This window comes from Stigmatopora argus, chromosome 9 (assembly GCF_051989625.1).
Source record: "Stigmatopora argus isolate UIUO_Sarg chromosome 9, RoL_Sarg_1.0, whole genome shotgun sequence".
In the NCBI taxonomy this organism is placed as follows: domain Eukaryota; kingdom Metazoa; phylum Chordata; class Actinopteri; order Syngnathiformes; family Syngnathidae; genus Stigmatopora; species Stigmatopora argus.
In genome coordinates, this window is record NC_135395.1 from 11,352,953 (window position 1) to 11,373,917 (window position 20,965).

Below are 20,965 nucleotides of genomic sequence, written 5' to 3' on the forward strand. Positions count from 1 at the left end.
CTCATCCTTCAATATACACTGTAAGAATTATTATTATTTTTAATCTGATTTTTTTTCATGAAAGGGTTCATTTTTTAATAATATCAACAGTCGCTCATGTACACTGTATATTTTATTCCAAAAGAAAAATCCTCGATGCATTTTGATTGAGGCTTTTCGTGTCTTACCTCTTTTCTACGGAAGGGGGCAACCTTGGGCCCATCAGTGCGCGCTCCCGCGACGCACTGGATGCTGTGAGGCGTCGGTGCGCGCGCTACCCAGTACGAGCGTGTGTCCGCGTGGGGACGCATCGCGGAACAGACGGTGGAGAGAGGACTTCCCGTCCCGGCGCGGACGCTCAGACCGCAGCGGCGGGGGTTGGGGGAACAGCGATGCCCGGTCGCCGTTAACCGTTAACCGGTGCCTCCTAACCGGACATCTTTGTCATCCCAAGCCGTTCACCTGAACCGCTAACCGGAAGATCCACGCTACCTTTCAACGGACTCGCCATGAGCCAAAGCGGAACCTTGGTTCTCCTCTGCATGCTGCTGGGCTCCGGGGAACTCCAAGAACCGGAGCCCCGGAGGCTTCCACCCCCGCCGGTCAAGTTGGACTTCGGCTATGTGCCCGCCGGGGTGTACGAGACGGTGGCCCACTACGAACCGGGACCCATCGGCATTCTCTTCCACCTGGTGCACGCTTTCCTCTGCGCGGTGCAACCCAATGACTTCCCGGAAGGTAGGCAAGATACTTTTCGTTTTTTTTGTTTTTAATTACAATTTATATCTGTTTTGTGTTAAGTACTCACATTGTTTATTTGTACTATTGTTATTTTGTCAAGAAAGTGTGTGATCAAATCAGGGGTGGGAACCTCTGGCTACCTCCTGATACAATACGATTTGCGATATATCGTGATAGAACAATTATCAACACATGGGGCCAGGAAATTATTACACGATAGAACTATTAAAGAAAGAACAAATGACTATTACATGGAAAACCATGATCAACCCAACAAATAAATCATGATTAGGAAAATCTCTTGTCTTCCTTTGTAGGTAATGATAATAGTTTAGTGCAAAATGTCTGTAAAAAACAAACAAACATACAGTAACAGTAACAAATGAGCGTCTTTCATAACTAATTGACAATCAAAGATGTAAAAATAATGTTTATGATATTCAACTGCTCATAACTATAGAACAAAAATAGAGTAGAAACCAAACTTTACTATGGGAATCTAATCTTCGTTTCTGTACATTGTTTTAAGGTAATCGCACAACACAATATTCTGTGGGGCTTAAAAGATGTCTTGAAACAAATGGTTTGGGGTGAATGAGTTAACTCAGTCCCTGCCAATGACAACGATAGAAATCCAATTCAATGGGAGGTCTAGTGCTCACATTTTAGTGCCGGTTTTAATATCCAATTTATTTTGACTTGGAGGTACGAATGACGTTCATTCACCCTTCACCGTCAAAATTAATTGACATACCAATCAATCATTTAACAAGGAAGTGACTTTAAATTTATTCCCAGGCAGGGAAATGCACATTTTGTCTATTGATTTACACTTTGATTTAAAAAAAACAACTTTTGTGTGGACATCCTAGTACTTTAAATACACAAATTGTACAACAAGAAAGTGCCAGCCAATGAATAAACATAGACACTAATCTTGTAAAAAGTTTTGGTAACAACCTGTTGATTCCTTTATTAAACAGTGACATCTTTTTAAAATGGTATATTGATACTTGGCAGTAGCATATGCATACAAAATATCACCAAATCCCACTATATTGTTGTCACACCCCTTGATGAATTTAAACAGAAAAATAACACCAAGAGTGTCGGCTTCACTCCTCAAATTCAATTTTTGTAACGATCAAAAAGTGTTAATTGTTTAAAATGTAGAATTCATGGGAAACATGGGTCACAAATAGTCTTTGAGATTCTTTGTATGCTGTTAGGTTACAATTAGTCACTCCTTTTGAAATAATAACAAACAACTGAAATATATAACTTCTAAATGCAGGGTTATGCCATTTTACATTTGGCAATATTTTCAAGTTTTGTTATGTTCAACAATCAATTTGCCTTATTAGCTAAGATTCAATTACTAGCCTTTAAAAAAACTGTAATTGTGAAACCCTAGTGTTTTAACAACACATCAACTGTTTTATTTGTATTTCTTTTCATGCCTTTATGAAAGATAAGTCACTTGTTTGTTTTTTAATCAAAACATGAGAACACTTGCCCAAGTGTTTCAACAGCCAGGTTTTCATATCCTATTTTTGTTCGCCTCTATAAAACGGTACATTGACAGTTAAAATGTCCTTCTTTTTTGGATGTGATGTTATTAGTTTGCACATAATGCAATTAAACATAGACGGTAAGGTGTGTCTATGTTTAATGGTGTTGAGTGTTGTTAGTGTTTGTGTTTAATGGGGGTCTCGTGATATACAAAGATGCCCTCTTCTAAATCTACAGGACATTTTGCAGATTAACAGCTCGGTGAGTCACCTTGTTAACTGGCTAAATCCCATAATGCCTTGCACCATATGCTGTGTATAGCCTTCATTCCAAACAAGTGCTAGAATAAAATGTATTTTCTTTGTTTCTCTAATTAAAATTATGTTTTGTTTTTATATACTGACATCCTTTTGGGGGGTCTGATTGACTGAAAAATCTATGTGTTGTCTAATAGGCTCAACTATGGGAAGCCACTTAAACACTTTGAGGCTGCACACAATGGCTGCTTGTGGTTTTGTGTTACAAATGACCACTCTTGTCATGTACTAGCGGACCTCGTTGTTGTTGTTTGTTTGCTAGTTCAGCCGTCAAATAGTGTGGCCACTGTTCCATTGTGAGCTTGTATCAATGACTAAGCCCAAATATTCAGTGGCGCCTTCGTCTGTCTTCGTGTTGCCTTGAGCTGCTTTGGCCATCATCATCAGGTAGACATTCATTCATTCTGTCCTTGAACTGACTCCTGATCAAACCAGACATTGTGGAAACCGTGACCGGACGTTTGGTCGCCGGATGTTTGGTCGCCCGGACGTTTGGTCGCCCTGACGCTTGGTCGCCCGGGTGAATATAATTTTGAGAGCTGGTTTCAACAGTAAATATTTAGATATTAAACTCTCTCTCTCATGAATATAATATTGAGAGCTGGTTTCAACAGTAAACACTCTGTCATGTTGTCAAACGTCCGGCGACCAAACGTCCGAGTACCGTGGAAACACGGATAACAATATGGTTGGTATTGGCATGTGTATTGATTTATAATGTCAGTATCAATATCGGCACGCTAGTATTAGAAATCAAAACAGATGGTGATCTTTCAATGGTACGGTTACAATAAATCAATAAAACAACAGAAAACATTTTTTGCACTAAACTATAGGTCTACCAATTGGTCCTCAATGGCCACTGTGGGTCCTAGTTTTTGTTCCAACCAATCCACTGTGATCCAACTGAGCAAGACAGTCTAATTATTTCAAGTCATCAACCAATAATTCATTCATTTTTCTCCCTCCCCTTTTATAAGGCAAATGATGCCCGCTCTCCCTGAGAGAGAAAGAAAGCGGGCTAGCGTTGATGATTTTTAAGGCATTCTGTTTGACTGCATGGCTGCCCTAAAGCCTAAAGCAAAACAACAGAGTTTCTTGTTTGTGACTAGAGTGCTCACAAACCATATAAATATTGAAAGCATGTTTAATTTTGAGTAGTGGGGGAAAATTAATGTCTTGAGTGTGTTTAAAATATTTAAATACCACCCAACTCGGTTGTTCCTCACTTTTTTTGATAGACATGATTTTATTACTTTCTCCAGCATTGCAATACATACGCAACGGCTACCTATCCCAGTACTTTTTCCCTCCTGTCATTTATGGCCAAAACTATCTTTTTCCTCCAAATACCAAAAGCAAAGCGACCTTTTGCAGAAAAGAGATGAGCAGCTTCCAGCAATCAGATGAGCTAGCGTTGACATTTCGATCTGCATTCTCCCTGAAAAACTCCCACGGTGAGGCACAATCAGTCAAAACAAGCGGCGTCGAAGTGCCGTGCTTTTACGGCACGGGGGGCTCCGACCTTTTCGGGGGTCTGATTGCGGCTTCCTACGGAGCCTTGAGATCATTTTTTTTTACTTTTGGCGTTCATCCTCGCATTATTTCCTCTACTTCAATCTAATGCTGTGTTAATTGCTGGAATTTGTTTATAGTATATATAATTCAAATGACTTTCTTCTTGTATAAATGCCAGCGACTCAGCATCAGGGCGGCCATGTTGGTAGAGGCGATGAAAGATGTATTGAAAGAAAAAAATGGTAGATTATTTTTTATAAAACCTGGAGGTGGTATTGGCAACCAAAAATTGGTATTGATACAACACATAATTAACCTGTGTATGCACCTATTGCGTTCCTATAACGGTATTATCACTTTTTTTGGTTAAGTAAACCAAAAGCAATTAACAATGTTCTACTATAACACAGTTTACATTTGACTGCTGATAGGATAGTTAATGCTCTTTATCTATACAGTGTAATACAGCAAATAAGAAAAACTATGATGATACACTTATGAGACTTTGTTTATTATAAATTATGTGCCTTTTTTGTCCTCAGTGTTCCAACGGTTTGATTTCACAACCTTGCGTTTTCTCTAATTGAGAGCCAGCCTGCCTGCGAGAGTTTAATCCCAGATTGGGATCCATTTCAGCAGTAACAACATAGTGTCGCTAAAGGCTATTTTGGCATCAGTTCATGAGAGCGGAGCCAGCAGGGAATTAAAGTGATTCGTAGTATTGCTTTTTGTGTTCCCATGTCACAACGTAGAAATCCTAAATGGAAAAGATGCCGTGGAATGAACTAAGGATAGGAATCTTTGGGTACTGTGTCCTTCCTCTGGCCAAGATTCAACTTTACACCAATTAGTGGGAGGGTTCAACCTAGTACAATCCAAAAAAAGGAAACATTGAAGGGAAGCCTATATTAAGAAGTTGATCTGGATGTTACACATTGGAAGGCTAGCCAAAAGAACCACTCAATTAAAGGACGCATTTCAAACAGCGGAAAGATCAGACATTTCCTCCGGGTGCTACCGATGCCCTGTCTCATCAGAGTTGGGGGGGCCGGGTGACGTCGTATTCGGGTCATAGGAGGAGAAGCGAGGCGGGCGAGGCAAGTGGGGATAGCAAGTCAAGCGTTCCCCGGTTCCTTTGTTCCGCTTCGATGGTGGACGCAGTGCCTTCCTTCTGCGAGTGGACTGCGTGATGCTAAACGGCTTGACTCATCCTTGCCGCCAAAATCGCTTTGTTTTAGAGAGAGCTCAGAGATGTGGCCTGGGAAACTCGGGCTGACACGTGGGAGAGTTTCGTGGAAATTGGCAGGTGTGCTCTTTGAGGCGATCCTACTCCGGACAGCTTTTGTTCATCAAAGTTTTTTGCTTAAATGTGGAATTCGAAACCGAATATTGTTGTTTTGGGTATTTCTGATTAGACCAAAGTTCACATCAAAGGTGCCCAGCTTCAATGCAAAAAGGATTGGATTGGATTGGATAACTTTATTCATCCCGTATTCAGGAAATTTCATGTTGACAGTTCTTAAAATTCTCAATCCCAAAAGATGCGATATCTGTCAAAGCCAAATGACGTCTAAATGAGTCAATATTGTCCACTCCAATGACAGATACTACATCCTTTAATTTTTTTTTATAAATCTATGTTTATGAAAATGTATACTAAAACAATGTATGGATTCTAAAATTTTAGGCTCTTCCCAACCCAAATTTCGGGTCTAGTCGTGTTCAGGCTCTAGCTAAAGATCTCACCTTTATTCGGGGTTGAGGATACTCCAAAATTCTTAACGAATCCGATTTTCAGATTGGTGTTAAGTTTCTGAATGGGCTCACAAGTGAATGCGAGGGGTTTTATTTGTATGTTAGCAATGAACCTCATTGAGGCACAAGAGTTCATTCAAAGCCAAGTTGCTGTGTAATGTTACATCATGGCAAGCAGTGACTCGCATCTACTACTACGTGTCACCTCACACCCACGTCACATCCAGACCGACTACGTCCATTTGATTCCATTTGTGTTACTCGACGGGACGGCAGCTCGCTTCCGTGGCCGTGCATGTGTGCGGCACCCATCAATGTAATTCCCACTGGAGGGGGAGGCTGTCATGTTGCTAACATGCCACATTTTTTTCTTCCCCGGCTGCTCATGTAGTCAGTGGAGCGCAATAGCAGCTGTGCACGTGAGGCCATCTTTATTTTATTGCATCGCAGGTTGGACTCATGTGGTAACAAGCCAAACACACGTGTGTGTGATGGAAGTCTAAAATGTTTGTTGTTTGAATTAAAGGCAGACTCTCGTTCCATTTTTCCATTTTTCTCTCCATAGTAACCGATTCCATGGTAACGCAGTCCTGACCTTGTGTGGAGGTGTTTACTTTACACAATGCTCATGAAGATAGGAATAATGAAACTCAGAAGGCTATTAAGTGTTGAGGTGGTCGGATCGTAAATTGGCGTTGTGTAGCTAAATGACTCCCTTGTTTTGTGTTTTAGGGTTGAGCGGTTGAGCCCTTATTAAGCACGAATTATCATTTCAATAAATAAATAAATAACCCCTTACAGGGCTCTCTTTTAACTCATTGGCTGCCATTGAAGATGCTAGATGAACACTTTAATGCACAAATTGTGATTTGTTTTCTTTCTTAAAGGGGCCAATTTAGATCCCAAGAGACAATGTTCTGACCCCAATCACATTGTATGTAGTATTATTTTTGCCTTCATGCATTTTCCAATGACTATTAAAAAATACAAAGATTTTAAACAAAATTTAATCAATTAAAGGCTCCGTTTTGTGGGAAAAAAGTTAATTTAAACGAGCAGAAATAGTCACTTGATTTTTGAAGGTGTGTTCAGTCTCAACTTTTGAATAGATGTCCACTGTAGTGACGCCAATCTCTGAAAGGGAACTTTTCCAGTGTGTGAAAGTGGAAAGGAAATCTCGTCTTTTTGTTTGGCAGAACTTTTGATCTTGTGTCCGCAACCTAGATACGTGATATCGGGTTGCAAATCATCCCACCTATGACATCAATTGGCCATAATGCTGGGTAAACTCGATCTGTGGGGAATTCTACTTGAAAACATGTACACCTGCTTTCAAAGAGACTAGATCTGGTTGTCAACTTCCAACTGGGAATGACAGAAATGACCTCATTGTTAACGCTCCCAGCTCTGACATCCTTGGTTACAAAAGTCAACTGACTTCAAATTACAAGAATGGTGAGTAGAAAAGCCTTTACATTTCCCAACTCGGATGTCGTAATGTCAGAGATGAATTAGATTAGTAAATTCAACTCAAATTTATTTATTTCAAATGGATTGGACATCAACTAGGGATAAACTTATTTCAATGTACAGCAGAAGAAAGCACACAAATGGACTTGGGCGACTCATTTTAGTGCCGTATGGGTTCAACTGGTTTCATAGCAACCACAAAACAAGACAAATCATCCTTGCCGTCAGGTTTGTACTTTTGTCAAGTGTGTTGCAGAATGCAAAGAAATTCTGCAAACCTCCTGCTTTGTGAGCAGAGACTCCTTGTTGTGGTCCAATCCCGTGCGGATTGTAACTGCGAACATCAAATTCAGAGAGATAACGTTGCGAGCAAAATCCCTGAGTGGCTGTTTGCTTTGTCGCCATACAAGCAATGCAAAACTGAATAAAGTTTAGTGGCGTTCCAGCGTGTCCCGGACTGGCCTACATATTCCATATTTATTCCCCCCCTACTTTGTTCGTTAAGCTTGTTATTACGGAGCTTAGTACACGGGTTGATATTGGAGTCTGGTAGCGTTTAGACTTTAGAGCAACTTGATTAGTTTTTCGTCTTTCTTTGTACTTCCATCTATTCATTAATGCCATTTTTCACCTATCACTTCTGCTTTTCATCCATGTCAGCTTCTTCTACAGATGCCCAGAATTTCACTGGCACTTTTTTTTAACTCCCTCTCCCTCACTCATGTTTAAAGAAAAAAATTATACGATTTCCATCCTTTTAGCTCCTTGGCTCTAATGCCTAGCGAGTCGTAAGACGAGAGGATAAGCTCCAGTCCTGACACCGGCGAGCCGCGTTCAGCATTTTGAGCACAGCTATGCTAATTTGACGATGGAGCTGAGCAGATCGCAGAGCATCTATAGGCAGATATCCTTGCTCATTATAAGATAATAAAATAATAAGCGTCTACTAGAAAAATTGACAAAAATATCTGCATGTATATTTGACTAGAAGAATCACTCATACTATTGAGACAATTTCCTACTGAAAATAAATAATTAAGTTCTCACAAGATCTAGTGTTGAAAAAATGTTGAGGAAACCACACGTGAAATGAATTCTTTTGTTAAACATTGTTTATTAATTATTATTGTTTATATTACTAGGATAAATGGGTGTTTTTGTTTTGGGTTAATTAGCTCTATTTAGATTACTTTGCAGAATTTGATAGGTTTGCCCTGTAAAGATAACATTATCCGACAAAAAGTTCCAAGATAATTGCTGCCCTTTTTGCAGCTTGCCTTTTTTTTACTTTGCAAAGCCCCGATCATTTTACAACTGGCCTCAAAAACCACAATGGATGCTGACAAAAGCCATTCAAAGTCACTCATTAACTACGATACAAAAGACACTGACCTTTCACAAACTTTGCTTCCCGAGTGATACATTAGGTGTCCACTCCCTGAAACTGGACCATCAGCTTGCCCTGTAATCGTCAACTAGCTTTCAACCTTTTACTGCCACCGATGAGTGTATTTTTCAATGTGTAGGTATGGAAAATAATCTTGTCCATTTCCTTGTGAATTTCAAGCTTCTGATCCTCCCTTAAAGACTAAAAAAAATCTGACATCAGCACATCTTTTGAGTAACAGATAAAGATTGGGAGGTTAATCTTGGGTTTGTTATTTTTTTAGAGCATAATTGCTAACATTTTGCAATTCAGGAATAGGGATGTCCCCAATCCAATTCCATTTATGGAGGAAACATCAACGTAAGCAGTATGTCAATAAGCTTGACAGGAATTTATTCTGATGTTTGACCCTGTCAGTTTTGGACCCAAGGAGTAAAAATTGGTGGGGATTGTGGTGTCAGATTTTGGCTGACAATGCTCATCAATGTCACGTTTACAAAAAAACAAAAACAAAAAAATATATAATTCATATTCTTTTGGAGAACAGTAAGCCCATGAAAATAGATTTGGACTTATCTGTGGGAGAACATTTTGATCCGAACAACAGAGTCCATAACCCTTTCAAATTGTCTTTCAGATCTCCTTATCAGACTGGCCAAGGACAGATTCGGATCTCTTCAGACTGAATATCAAAAGGTGGGTGGATTCAGTTCCAATTAGTCCACACATTTGGAAATTGTGTGAAAAATCACTGTTTTTTTTGTTCCCCACGGCACGTCGTAAAAAAAATCCCCCAAAATTAGTTTTGAGCTGTGTACGCATGCCGCATTTCTTTTGCTGCTTGGATCATTTCCTCTTTGGTTTTATGGTTGCTTGTGTCGTCCATTCCTGCTCTTCTTTTGACGCTTGTGTTTTAATGCTTTGTCTTCTGCATGCATCTTCTACTTCTTCTTCTTCATCTGATACCACCTGACATCTCCTTCAGCCGGAGAACATAGTGCTGAGCCTGCAGGTAAAATAAAAGAACAAAGCCAACATAACCACTCCTCAAGAGACACTTTTTTTTCGTTTACATTTTTAACCATGAACTGCATGATTTTGCTTTATATTGCTTTGAAAAAACATGTTACACCCGTTTTTTTTATATATTTTTCTAGTGCTAACCAATTCCAGAAAATTCCAGATTTTCTCATAAACATGCACTACAGTGATATACATTTTCTAGTGATTACCCATTCCAAAAGGAAACATCATGTGGTAAAATTTAACATGAGTTTTCATCAAGCGTGAAGCTACAAACTTCATCCTGCCCGAGGAGGTTCTGCCGGCTGTTTTGGTGGATTTTAACATCTTAACAGCGACGTGCCGCCACCTCATCTTCGCGGAAGGTCACATTCTTCCTTCGGGCTCTCGCCATAACAAAGCGATCGTCCAAAAATAGTGCCAGCTGCGAGCCACTGAGGAATAGAGGAGGAAAATAAATGACAATTTTGGTTGTTATTGTGATGACTCAGCCCATAACAAGCTGATTTTCCAACACAATCTCGTCCGTGAAGCTAGAATTGGACGTTTATAGTTTTTGGCCTTTGCAACCTATTTAAGGCCAACTTTCTGTGGAGTTGCTCAGATAGAAATCCATCTTTTCATCAAAAATTCCGTCTTTCCGCCTTCGTTAGTAATGCGGTAGCACCGCAGGGATGCAGGCGATGATCTACAAGGCGTGTGTCAACAATAATGTGCTTTCCGTGGCATTGATCATATTTAATAGCACTGCGAAATAAGTTCTTCATTAGGCTTTTTCATACGGTTTCATCAAATCGTTGACACTAATCCCATTTGGACACACTACAGGAGTTTTCAATGATTTTATCATCATATTATCTGGTGCATGCTAGCATTCTCTTTTTCACGGTTCTCCCCAGGTTTTTGCTGCACGTAAACAGTTAGAAGTCTACATTTTCCAGTACTTTTCCATTCCAAAAATTTCCATATACACTCCTAACTACATCCCCTTTCCCCCCTTTAACCTCCAGGCGGTCTACTATGAAGTGGGCTTCCTGGTGTGTGCGGCGGTGGGCGTCTTATTCACCGTCGTGGTGCCCGTTGTGGGCCTCTTCTTCTGCATGTGCCGCTGCTGTGACAACTGCGGCGGTGAGATGCACCAGCGGCAGAGGAAGAACGCCGACTGTAGACGAGGCTTGCTGGGCACGCTGCTCTTTTCCACCTCGCTGGTTATCACGTAAGTATTATATGACATATTGTGTGACAAACATATTAGGAATGTGACAATATATCGATAAGGTGATATATTGCAATATCTTATATTCCGTTAGGTTAGTCATATGCTCCTGCCAAGGATTTATGTATTGTCTTATAAAAAAAGTAGTGGCCTGATACAGGAGTGGTTAGTGTGTAAGCCTCACAGTTCTGAGATCGGGAGTTCAATCCCAGGTTCGGATCATGTATGGAATTTGCAGGTTCTCTCCGGGCTTGCGTGGGTTTTCTCCTGTTTCCTTCTACATCTCAAAAACATGCCTAGGTAGGCTAGTTGAAAATTCTAAATTGCCACTAGGTATACATGAGTTTGAATGCGAGTGGTTCTCCATCTCCATGTGCTTTGCGATTAGCTGCCCACTACCATCACCCAGCCAATAGTTGGCTGAGATAGGGCCCAGCATCCCCCACTAGCTTTGTGATGATAAACGGTATGAAAAATGAATGAATGAATAAAAAGAACCAAGAGGTAGCTATCAAAAATTTTCACTTGATAAAACTAAAAAAAAGTGATTATGTTAACTCAATGGCACTCAAACATTCCCATTCAAAGCCTGATTCTATCTTGGTCTAACTTAATTCAAAGTTTTCCTGGGGAGAGAACTTCAATTTTCTAAAAGTCAAGTAGGGATGATTTTTTTAAAGCAGCATGAGATAGGTGCTCGCAAACGTCTGTGCCGGTTGCTGGGGAGATTTAATAAGTTACAACGCTCCCTGGTGTCTGCTTCTTACTCTTTGGAATTTCCAATAAGTCCAGCTCCTCCCCATCACGGAGAAAGTCATCCCTCGTCAAAGTAAATATGCTCTGGCCGCACCACCATGGCAACACCTGAAGCATACCAGAACCAAAGTTACCAGTGTGCATGGATGTTTATATAAGATCTCCAAATGTGAGTTTTTAAAACTTCAGCCCCTTTGCTTGATTGGTTTATTTTTATTGTTGTACCTTTTAACTCTCCCAAGGACAGTGGCCCAGGTCACACAGTATTTGCACAACACATACTAGTGGTAGTTAGTAAAAGGGGGAATTTGGGAAAGATTTACAAAAGAAAACAAAAAATTAAATCCCCCCAAAAATTCTGTGTTCTTTTTTAAATTAGTATAATTTGTTTTCATTACTTGTTTTAAGTTTAATATTTTTTAGATAATCGTATTTTATTCAGAATGAACATATTTTTTAATTACCGTATTTTGCCGTTTCATATACTATATATATTAAATGTTTTTTGCTTTTTTGAGCCTCCCGTTTGTGCATCATTTAATATACCCCTGCCGTTTAATATACCCAGGTATATTAAATGGGGGGGTATATTAAACAGCAAAATACGGTAGTCTTTTTTTTTTTTCATTGCCCAATTCATAATACGCTCAGGTAACATCTATACTACATCATTAATTCTCAAATGTGGGCCAGAAAATAGGGCGATATGTTTGAGACCCCAGCATTTAAGGAAAAAAAGCGTTAAAGCCATACTACTTCAATCACACAAATAATACACTTATAGTCGTAAAAGTTGTCAATTAGGTCAGCCTAATTTATGTTTGTAATAAGTGTAAGCATAAATTAATATTTTGCCTAATGCCATTATGTCTGCTAATTAGCCTCTTGTGTCTCTTAGCCTTATAACTATAACATAACAATCTGACTAAATCATGCCTCACCGATTTATTATTAATAGCAATGTGTTGACTGAGCAACTCACAGTGAATGTAAAAATATACAAATGAGTTGACCCATGATGGAATCAACATTGTTGTTATTTTTGCAAGTGTGTCAAAAGACAACTTGTCTCATGGTGTTACCCAGCATGCATTTCCACTCTCTATTTTAGTCACGGGCTGTCTAACACCATTAGTGCAAAAGGTCGCAGCATGACAAGTTTGGCATCCCCCCAACACGCCCGCCACTTAAATACTACGGGGGTCTAATTAATGATAATGTCGCCATCACCCGCTCACCCTGTTTTAAATCTGTAGCAATCTGAGACAAAATCCACATTTTGTAAATATTATGAGATCATTCACTTGCATTGACGATGATAGAACTGTGATCCCTTTGAACTGGGTGAATTTGTTAAATGACTAAATAATCAGGGGGAAAAATGAGAGGATTGTTAAAAATAAGTAAAGTAAGGCTAGGGAATGGTTACCACATTTAATTGCAATTATTTGCATGACATTGCGATTTAACCCATTTATAATATGATAATGAATTCATAAATAGTCATTTGCTAGTCATGGCTTTTTTAAAATCTACTACCATATTGATCAAATAATATATATTAACTCATTGGCTTGCATTGACAACTATAGACATTTAATGGGTTTGAACTGGGAGATGCGAACTGGATTAGACATGTATCGGTTAAATCATTTGTAGTTCGAATAATTATATGTGTGATTAATTGTGATTATTTGCAGTCTGTATAGTAATGAAGTCAAAAGTAGTAATCTTTATAAACTTTTTGGCTACCAATGACGGCAATGGAGTTCCAATCCATTTGAATTGCTGGAGACAATCCATTTGAATTGCTTCATTTCATTCATTTGAACTGGATTAGACGTCTATTGCTGTCTATGGGAGACAATGAGTTCATTCTCTGTTAAGGTAATTATGTGGGAGACTGTGAATTGCGAAAAAGGGAATGTGCCGTTAAAATGATTCATTATTGTTAATTAATGTGAGGTAACTCTAAACTAACTCAGCAATCCTTAAAATAGGCATTGAGACAATTATACATGAAAAGCAAGATAGATTAAACAAGATGTGAAAGGAGTGTTCACTTAAATGTAAACGTGGACAAACATCTCTCAGTGACTCACGCCGTCATAAATTGACTAAACAGGAGGCGGTGAAATTGACTAAATGACGCCCGCGAGGGGCCCCGAGCGTAGGCAGAAAATAGTCGCAGGAGAAAAATATAAAGGAGAAAGAGATAAAATTTTGCAAGAAAGGGACAGTGGTAGCAGGAAAAGTCACAATTAAGCTATATGCTTTTCTTTATTCTATTCTGTATTTCATGACGTTATTTTACCTGTCATTGTTCCCAATGAAGAACTTTTTTTTTAAATTGTTGAAAATAAGAATAATGCCATGACATAAATTAATAAATTAGATTTTATGCCTCTTTATTAAAATATGAGACATTAAATGAAACATTAAATCATTGAAATAATAAACCACAAAATTAATCGTAATAATTATTCGTCATCACCCTTTGAATTATCGTTATAATATTTATTCAAAATGAAAATTTGACAAATCCATATTTGCGGACATCAATTAAATCTGTACCATTAAGATTAAATTTCATGAGGAAAAAATGTCAAGTTCAGATCGCCATCGTATAATAACCGCTAATCACTGACATTTTCTTCATTTTGGGCTGTGGGGATTTCTGTCTATAAATAGCTCCACTATAGAATATACTGTCGATTGATCCCTTCTTTCTTTCTTGAGTCGGCGATTAAGAGAAGCCTGGAACAAAAAAGCTGCTTTGACTTGTGCGCTTTCTTCCATCTCTCACTCCAACAATCCTTTTTTTTTCTAGGGATTAATTGTCTATTTTCTGTGGCTTCAAAGTAAGCAAGGGTTTCCAAAGAAAACTTGTTTCAGGTACTTCTGGTCAAACCAAGTACAGTATGTCTTTGCTTTGAAGCAATAGTACTAAAAGTAAGTGTCAAAGCAATGGGGAAAAAAGGCGTGGTTAATAATCCGGAAATCACTGTATGTTAAGTGTTTGATTTCGTCTCTACATGAAACTCCTTTTTAATCATTTCCTGAAAGGAAAGTGAAATGAGAGCATATTTACCATGATTTTATCTGTTCGTATGGGGGATTTATTGTTGAAAACTCCTCTTTGTGAGAGGCATCTATGAGCCTTGGCAAGGGTGCCTGACCTTGTAATTGTGTTGTTGTGTAGAGACGATGATGGAGGTTCACCTCCACTCTGGTGGACGCAGGGAGGGGAGACCGGCCGTTGAATGCGGGCCATTGTTAGACTGGCTATAAGCTATGGAGCCGGCAGACCGCGTCCACCCCCAATCGTGGCCTACATACACTCTAGTGAGATGCCTTCCTTCATCTTCTGTTCTTCTGGACGTTTTCCTAAAGGCTAAGTTTCAGGGTCTTTGCTTGAGATTCAATAATACCAATCGCAAAGACGCCTTTCCCTAATTTAGGGTGAATTTTGACGTGAAACCCAGCAGAACCGGAAGAATTGTTCAGGAGAAACTGTAATTCATGTCTAACCAAACTATACAAAACCGGTGAACTTGAACCCGGCGCACAGTAGCTAACGGCGTCGATGATATGCCGTTATCATAAATCATGACATCCATTTTTGGAGATAATATTATAATTAGGCAAGCGGCCCGAAGAAAGCGATTCTTAAGCGCGTCAGTCTCACTGCTCTGGGGTCCGGGGTTCAAATCCAGGTCATGTCCATCTTTGTGGAGTTTGCATGTTCCGGCGTGGGTTTCCTCCGGGTACTCCGGTTTCCTTTCACATTCCAAAAACATGCATGGTAGGCCGATTGGACACTCTAAATTGCCCCTAGGTGTGGGTGTGAGTGTGCATGGTTGTCATTTGTCTCCTTGTACCCTGCGATTGGCTGGCCACCGATTCAGGGTGTCCCCTGCCTCTGGCCTGTAGACAGCTGGGATTGGCTCCAGCACCCCCCGTGACCCTAATGAGGATAAAGCGGTTCAGAAAATGAGATGAGATATTATAATAAGGGAAATTGGAAGCATTTGTTATTTTCTCGGTTGTACACTAATGACTCAATCTTAGATACAATGACAGTTGTTTGGCTTCAGTATTCCACCTTGACTCAAAGTAAACAGCATATGCAGAATTGTGCAGAATAGATTAACGAGATTATCAAAACACAAAGGGGTGGGGGGGGATTCTCCTGTAGGGCGTTCATCTCAAGACTGGAAAAGATGAACTGCGCCTCGTTCACCCATAAGCGACGATGGGTATGAGCACAAGAAACATCTCACTACGTTCCCTCAGAGAGAAAAATACAATCTGTTTTTCATCATTCATGAAGATTCTCTCTGATCAAAGTAGCTCTTTTGCAAAAATCTAAAATGAGCATCCGCACACGTGTACGTTATATGTAATAAATAAATACTCGGACCAAGCTGTGAGCTGCTGCGCTGACAATTCCGCCGGGATTGAGGGTGAGTCACGGAAGCGGCTTAATATTATGGGCCGCCGTCGCCTTGATGTTGCTCGGGCTAATTAAGCCGGAGACGTGCTGCACAGGTCTGCCCGACGAGGGTTAAGGGACTGGCTGGCATCAATAGGCGCACCGCGATACAAGGTTCATTTGAATGTGATGAAAAGGCCTCACAATAAAGTGTCGTAATAGATTTGCATACTTTTTCTTACTTGCTCGCCTGTTGGACGCCGTTGGGTTTGAAACTCAACATCTGCTATATGTCTCCACTATGTACTGTCTATTAAGGCTGGGTAATGGTTACTCATTCTGATTGAGATTAATTGCGTGAGATTAATTGCTTTTAATTGCATTCTGTATAACAATGAATTAAAGAATAATAATAGTCGACAACTCGTTTGAACTGTGAGAACTGGCTTTAAATGGTCATGTTTGAGTCCCACTGATGTTGCCAGACGTCCAATCTATTTTAACTGGGGGGGTGAATTGAACAAATATTTCCCAGTCAAAATGGATTAATATAGTATTAATACAATTAAATACTAGTTTAACATGATTTCTAAATTATTGTTTTATATTTTGTTCATTTTTAACAGGCAACTTTATTGGACTTGCAGTGTACTTACATATATTTATTTTTTTCTTGTGTTTAATTTTTTGATTTTATTAAGCTTCTTAAATGTACATGATGATGATTAAGTGCACTATTATATTTATTTTTTTCTGATTTATTTGAACTATATTATTAATTTACTTATTGTGTTAAATTGTTATTTTGTCCCCGCCCGAATTCTTCAATTTTGTGTTTGTGTTTTTATACATATATAAATGTTATATTTGTGGGTCACCGACACCCCAGGTCACAGGAATGTGTTGGTTTTCTGTTTCTTTAGTTCAGGCTGAACAAATGAAATCGGAAACCTATTAAAAAGAGGACAAAATGAACACAATAGAGTTAACAGAAAGTCCTTTGCCTTGGCAGGATCGGCGTGGTGTGTGCGTATGCCGCCAACCAGAACCTGAGCGCTCAGGTCAAGAACATCCGTCGTCTGGTCAATAGCAACATGAGGGATATGCATACCTTTGCCAACGACACGCCCAGGGTAAGATGAATGACATCTAAAATGGCTAAATACCTCTTCCTTATTAAGCCTTGCTTCCCAGACTTTTTTTTAATTGGCCGTCATTGAAAGTGATGGAAGTCCAATCTACAAACCTAAATCCAAAACAGTTAAAATTAATCTTGCACCAATTCTAATTAAAATTCCGCCTCTGCTGTATTTACTCTTCGAGATGTTTGAGAATTTCCAAACGCCAAATTGAGTTTTCAATCCCTGAGGTGTCTCGGCCTTCCTGTACGGAGTTTGCAACTTCTCCCCATTCCGCCGTGGGTTTTCTCTTGGCACTCTAATTTCCTCCTATATCCATCCCCAAAACATGGAGGGTGGTCTTAATGATCACTCAAAATTGTCCCTAGGTACGAGTGTGTGCGTGCATGGTTGGAGGATAAAAACTCATATAAATATACCAACTTTTTTGTGCTATCTGTTTGCAGCAAATTGATTATCTCAGCACCCAGTACATCACCGCCAAAAACCAAGTCCTCTACGACCTAGAGAGTAAGTCCAATTCTTGTCCACTTTTGACCTCTAGTGGCAAGTTGAATCACTCCAGTTTCTCAATGTAATACTGAAAAAGTCCAATATATTAGTATACTGTAATTTTTAAAAAAGAACCCCATATCTTTTTGGTCATTTCTTCCATTGTTAGGTCTCTTTTCTTATTGTGTAAAGCAAAGAATTGCAGAAAGGTCTGTTGATGACCTTGTGTGTATTTTTTTTACTTCTCCAAATAGCCGTCATGAGTGATGCAATATACCGCGTCTTATCTTTTAATATCTGTTTATCTCTTGTTGTCACGCAGACATAGGTCCACTACTAGGTGGAAGGATACGTGACTCGTTGGATAAGGAGATTCAACCCGCCTTGGACAGCGTGCTGAAAATGACAGGAGGTTTGCTTCATATCCTACTGATACCATCAGAATGATAACAAAAAAACAACAAAAATATATTATTTTTCTGGATGGATAGTGGAAAAAAATAAAAATAGAGGCCAGTGCCTGCCATACTGGTATTCATACTTCAAAAATCAAGTATAATAATGTAAATCCAGCTAAATGATTAAAACATTTACTTAAAATAATCATTTTTCAGAAATAAAAAAGTGAAAATCTCAAAAAAGAAATGTAAGTTCTATTCAATAATGTAAACATTTATTCTTTAGTGACATCATAGTTTAGCTTCTTGTGCTTTTCTTTGTTTTTGTGTATTTTCTATAAAGTGAAAACAGACAGAGCCGTCAAAGGTAACAGACGCTCACTCGACCGTGATGTCGAGTCTGCTTTGTCCCCAGTGGTGAGCCCCTAAGCCCCCCAAGCCCTCGGCCCCCTTTCGTGTCGTCTTCAACACCCGTGTTTCAATGTTTAAATTTCACTTGGCACTTCGATAATAGAGGCTGATGTTAACCTTGATGTCTGAATTTACATTAGAGCAAGTACTGTATATATCAAAAAGCATTCGATTATTACACAAGTACATGAATCTTTTAAGAATTAAAATATATCAATGGAAAACTAAATGGGAAACAACAACCCAAAAAATTTAAAAGTACACTACATTTTTAAAAAAAGAACAGAAGAAACTACAGAAAATTAATTTTAAAAAAGTACAAGTTAAAACTATATATTTGGGGGAAATACAAATAAAGGCATTTTGGCGATAACATTTAAAATAAATCCTTAAAAAGTATCATTCATTAATTTGAAATACTCCTTATTGTTTTTTGATGATTTTCCTTTCATTTTAAATTTTAAATTCATTCTTTACTTTATTTTTCCAAATGAATATAAATAAAAGAAAATATTAGTTATTATTATTATTTTTATGTTCTTATGTGCACTTTTGTTAAATGTAAATTCAGGCATCAAGGGCTTAACATACATGTACAATTGTGAAGCTTTTTGTCAACAAAAGGCATTTTTTTTGGATGTTCTGTGTCGTTTGTCTTTTTTAGCATGTCAGTGTAGTTGACCAAATCAGAGAGGGAATGATGCATACAGAATATTTACCTCGAAACATCATGTTCAGAGCAGTTTTAATTTACTTTAGGTTAACATTTGTACCTACAGTAAGTGTCAAAGGCAAGTCCTTATTTTTGCTATCTGCTGCATCTGGAATGCACTCAAGGATGCAAGAGGACTCCCAAATGGCCAAATCCCTTTGCAAAATACCCGCCAAGAGGCAACTTTGTCGTTTTCCTACCCTTGGCTTGTTTGTTGTGTCCCCTGGTGCTGCTAAACTTTTAATTGGCCACGACAAGAGCAAAAATTCGCATCTCATTTAAAAGCTATTAAGAGCAAGTTATTCATAGCGTTCCTGTTGGGCTTTAAAGCTTTCATGCACAAATTATGACTTTAATTTTTACACTTATTTACACTCATTTAACTCATTGGCAGAGCTAGACGTCCAATTTGTTCGAACTGGGAAATGGAAATGTGTTTTATGTCAAGCTTTTCAGTGACACTGAAAAATGAGCATTCTGGCTCAGCACTCCCAGTTTAAATGAATTGAATTGACGTCAATGGCATGACATAAATACTATTTTTAACAATCTTGGGCCCATAACCATATTATATTTCTCTTTTTATTCATTTAGGTCATCAATGTAGCTGTAATGATACAGTATTAATTTATAAATGCATTTATAAATATATTAATATAAAAATGTACCTACCCTAATGATTAATATATTACATTACATACATATATTATTAGTGCTATACAATATGACCTGTAATAGACCCATGGTCTTGAGTTTGTTTTTATAAATGACCAAAAAATATTAACTTACCTGATAAAGAGCTAATGGCCTTAGCAGTCAAATGTGATAGAGTATTTTATTGTGGTGTAGAGAAATTGTCTATTTTGATGATGAAAATATCCTGGAAAAAAACTGCAGGAAGTGTTTATTCTTGTGCTACCGATCAAGTGAAGATAATGTTGCTTGTTCGCAGCCATGCGTGAAACCAAGGAGGCCCTGGAGAACTCAAGCATGTCCTTGCAAGTGCTTCAGGAGGCCACGAGCAAGCTGGACTTAAACCTGAGCCTGTTGAGGGCCAATATCCAGCGTTCCCTCAACGACCCCGGTTGCCACGACGAGGCCTCAGACGCCACCTCGGCGCAACTTTGCCGGGGCATCCTTCAGTCGCTGGGACAACTGCACGTCAGCGCCAACTTCACCCGGGTAACATAAATAACAAAATTCCATCCAAAATTGTATTCATTTATTGAAAAACCAAAACGGTCCCTTTTCCCCCTAATTTCATTAAGTACAATAAATAAGAACATCCGTGGAATCTCCATTTGGATGTGTCAGAACCTTTTAATATAACTATATTTATTTTTGTTTTTTTAACACTTTCAGCTGCCCAATGTAAATGGTCAACTTCTAAAGATGAATGTCGTGTTGCAAACAGACCTCAATGCCGTCATCAACAAGGTACTGATGATGATATGATTTCGCAAAAACAGCCTAATAACAATGATTTGCCGATTTTACAAATGCGTTTTCTTCCCTATTTTAGGGTTATGCCTCCCTAAACGACACGCCTTACATGGTGATGGTACAGACTAGGAGTGTCGTCGACAGTAAGGCAAACCTTTTTATAAAATTTAATAACGAAATAACTTTTCTTTGATATGACAATTTCTTATTTTTATGTCTAATAAAACTACTTTGTTTGTTTTCTAATCTAAACTATTTAAG

At 38.7% G+C, this 20,965-nt stretch overlaps 1 protein-coding gene across 13 annotated transcripts in view; it reads left to right on the forward strand.

Moving 5' to 3' along the window:
* Positions 1–236: 236 nt before the first annotated feature.
* The window catches only part of prom1a (prominin 1a), a 31,307-nt gene continuing 10,578 nt past the window's right edge, over positions 237–20,965 (forward strand). For 3 of the 13 annotated variants that reach the window (XM_077609013.1, XM_077609012.1, XM_077609018.1), the window contains exons 1-10: positions 237–717; positions 9,317–9,375; positions 10,713–10,918; positions 17,122–17,242; positions 17,695–17,758; positions 18,063–18,152; positions 18,482–18,505; positions 20,214–20,443; positions 20,624–20,698; positions 20,784–20,847. In XM_077609013.1, the coding sequence (XP_077465139.1) occupies positions 489–717; positions 9,317–9,375; positions 10,713–10,918; positions 17,122–17,242; positions 17,695–17,758; positions 18,063–18,152; positions 18,482–18,505; positions 20,214–20,443; positions 20,624–20,698; positions 20,784–20,847 (1,162 nt within the window). In that variant the 5' untranslated portion in view covers positions 237–488. Of the gene's footprint in view, positions 718–9,316; positions 9,376–9,532; positions 9,692–10,712; positions 10,919–17,121; positions 17,243–17,694; positions 17,759–18,062; positions 18,153–18,481; positions 18,506–20,213; positions 20,444–20,623; positions 20,699–20,783; positions 20,848–20,965 lie in introns of those variants that run through there. The other 10 variants (XM_077609019.1, XM_077609017.1, XM_077609020.1 and 7 more) reach the window with 7 other exon arrangements.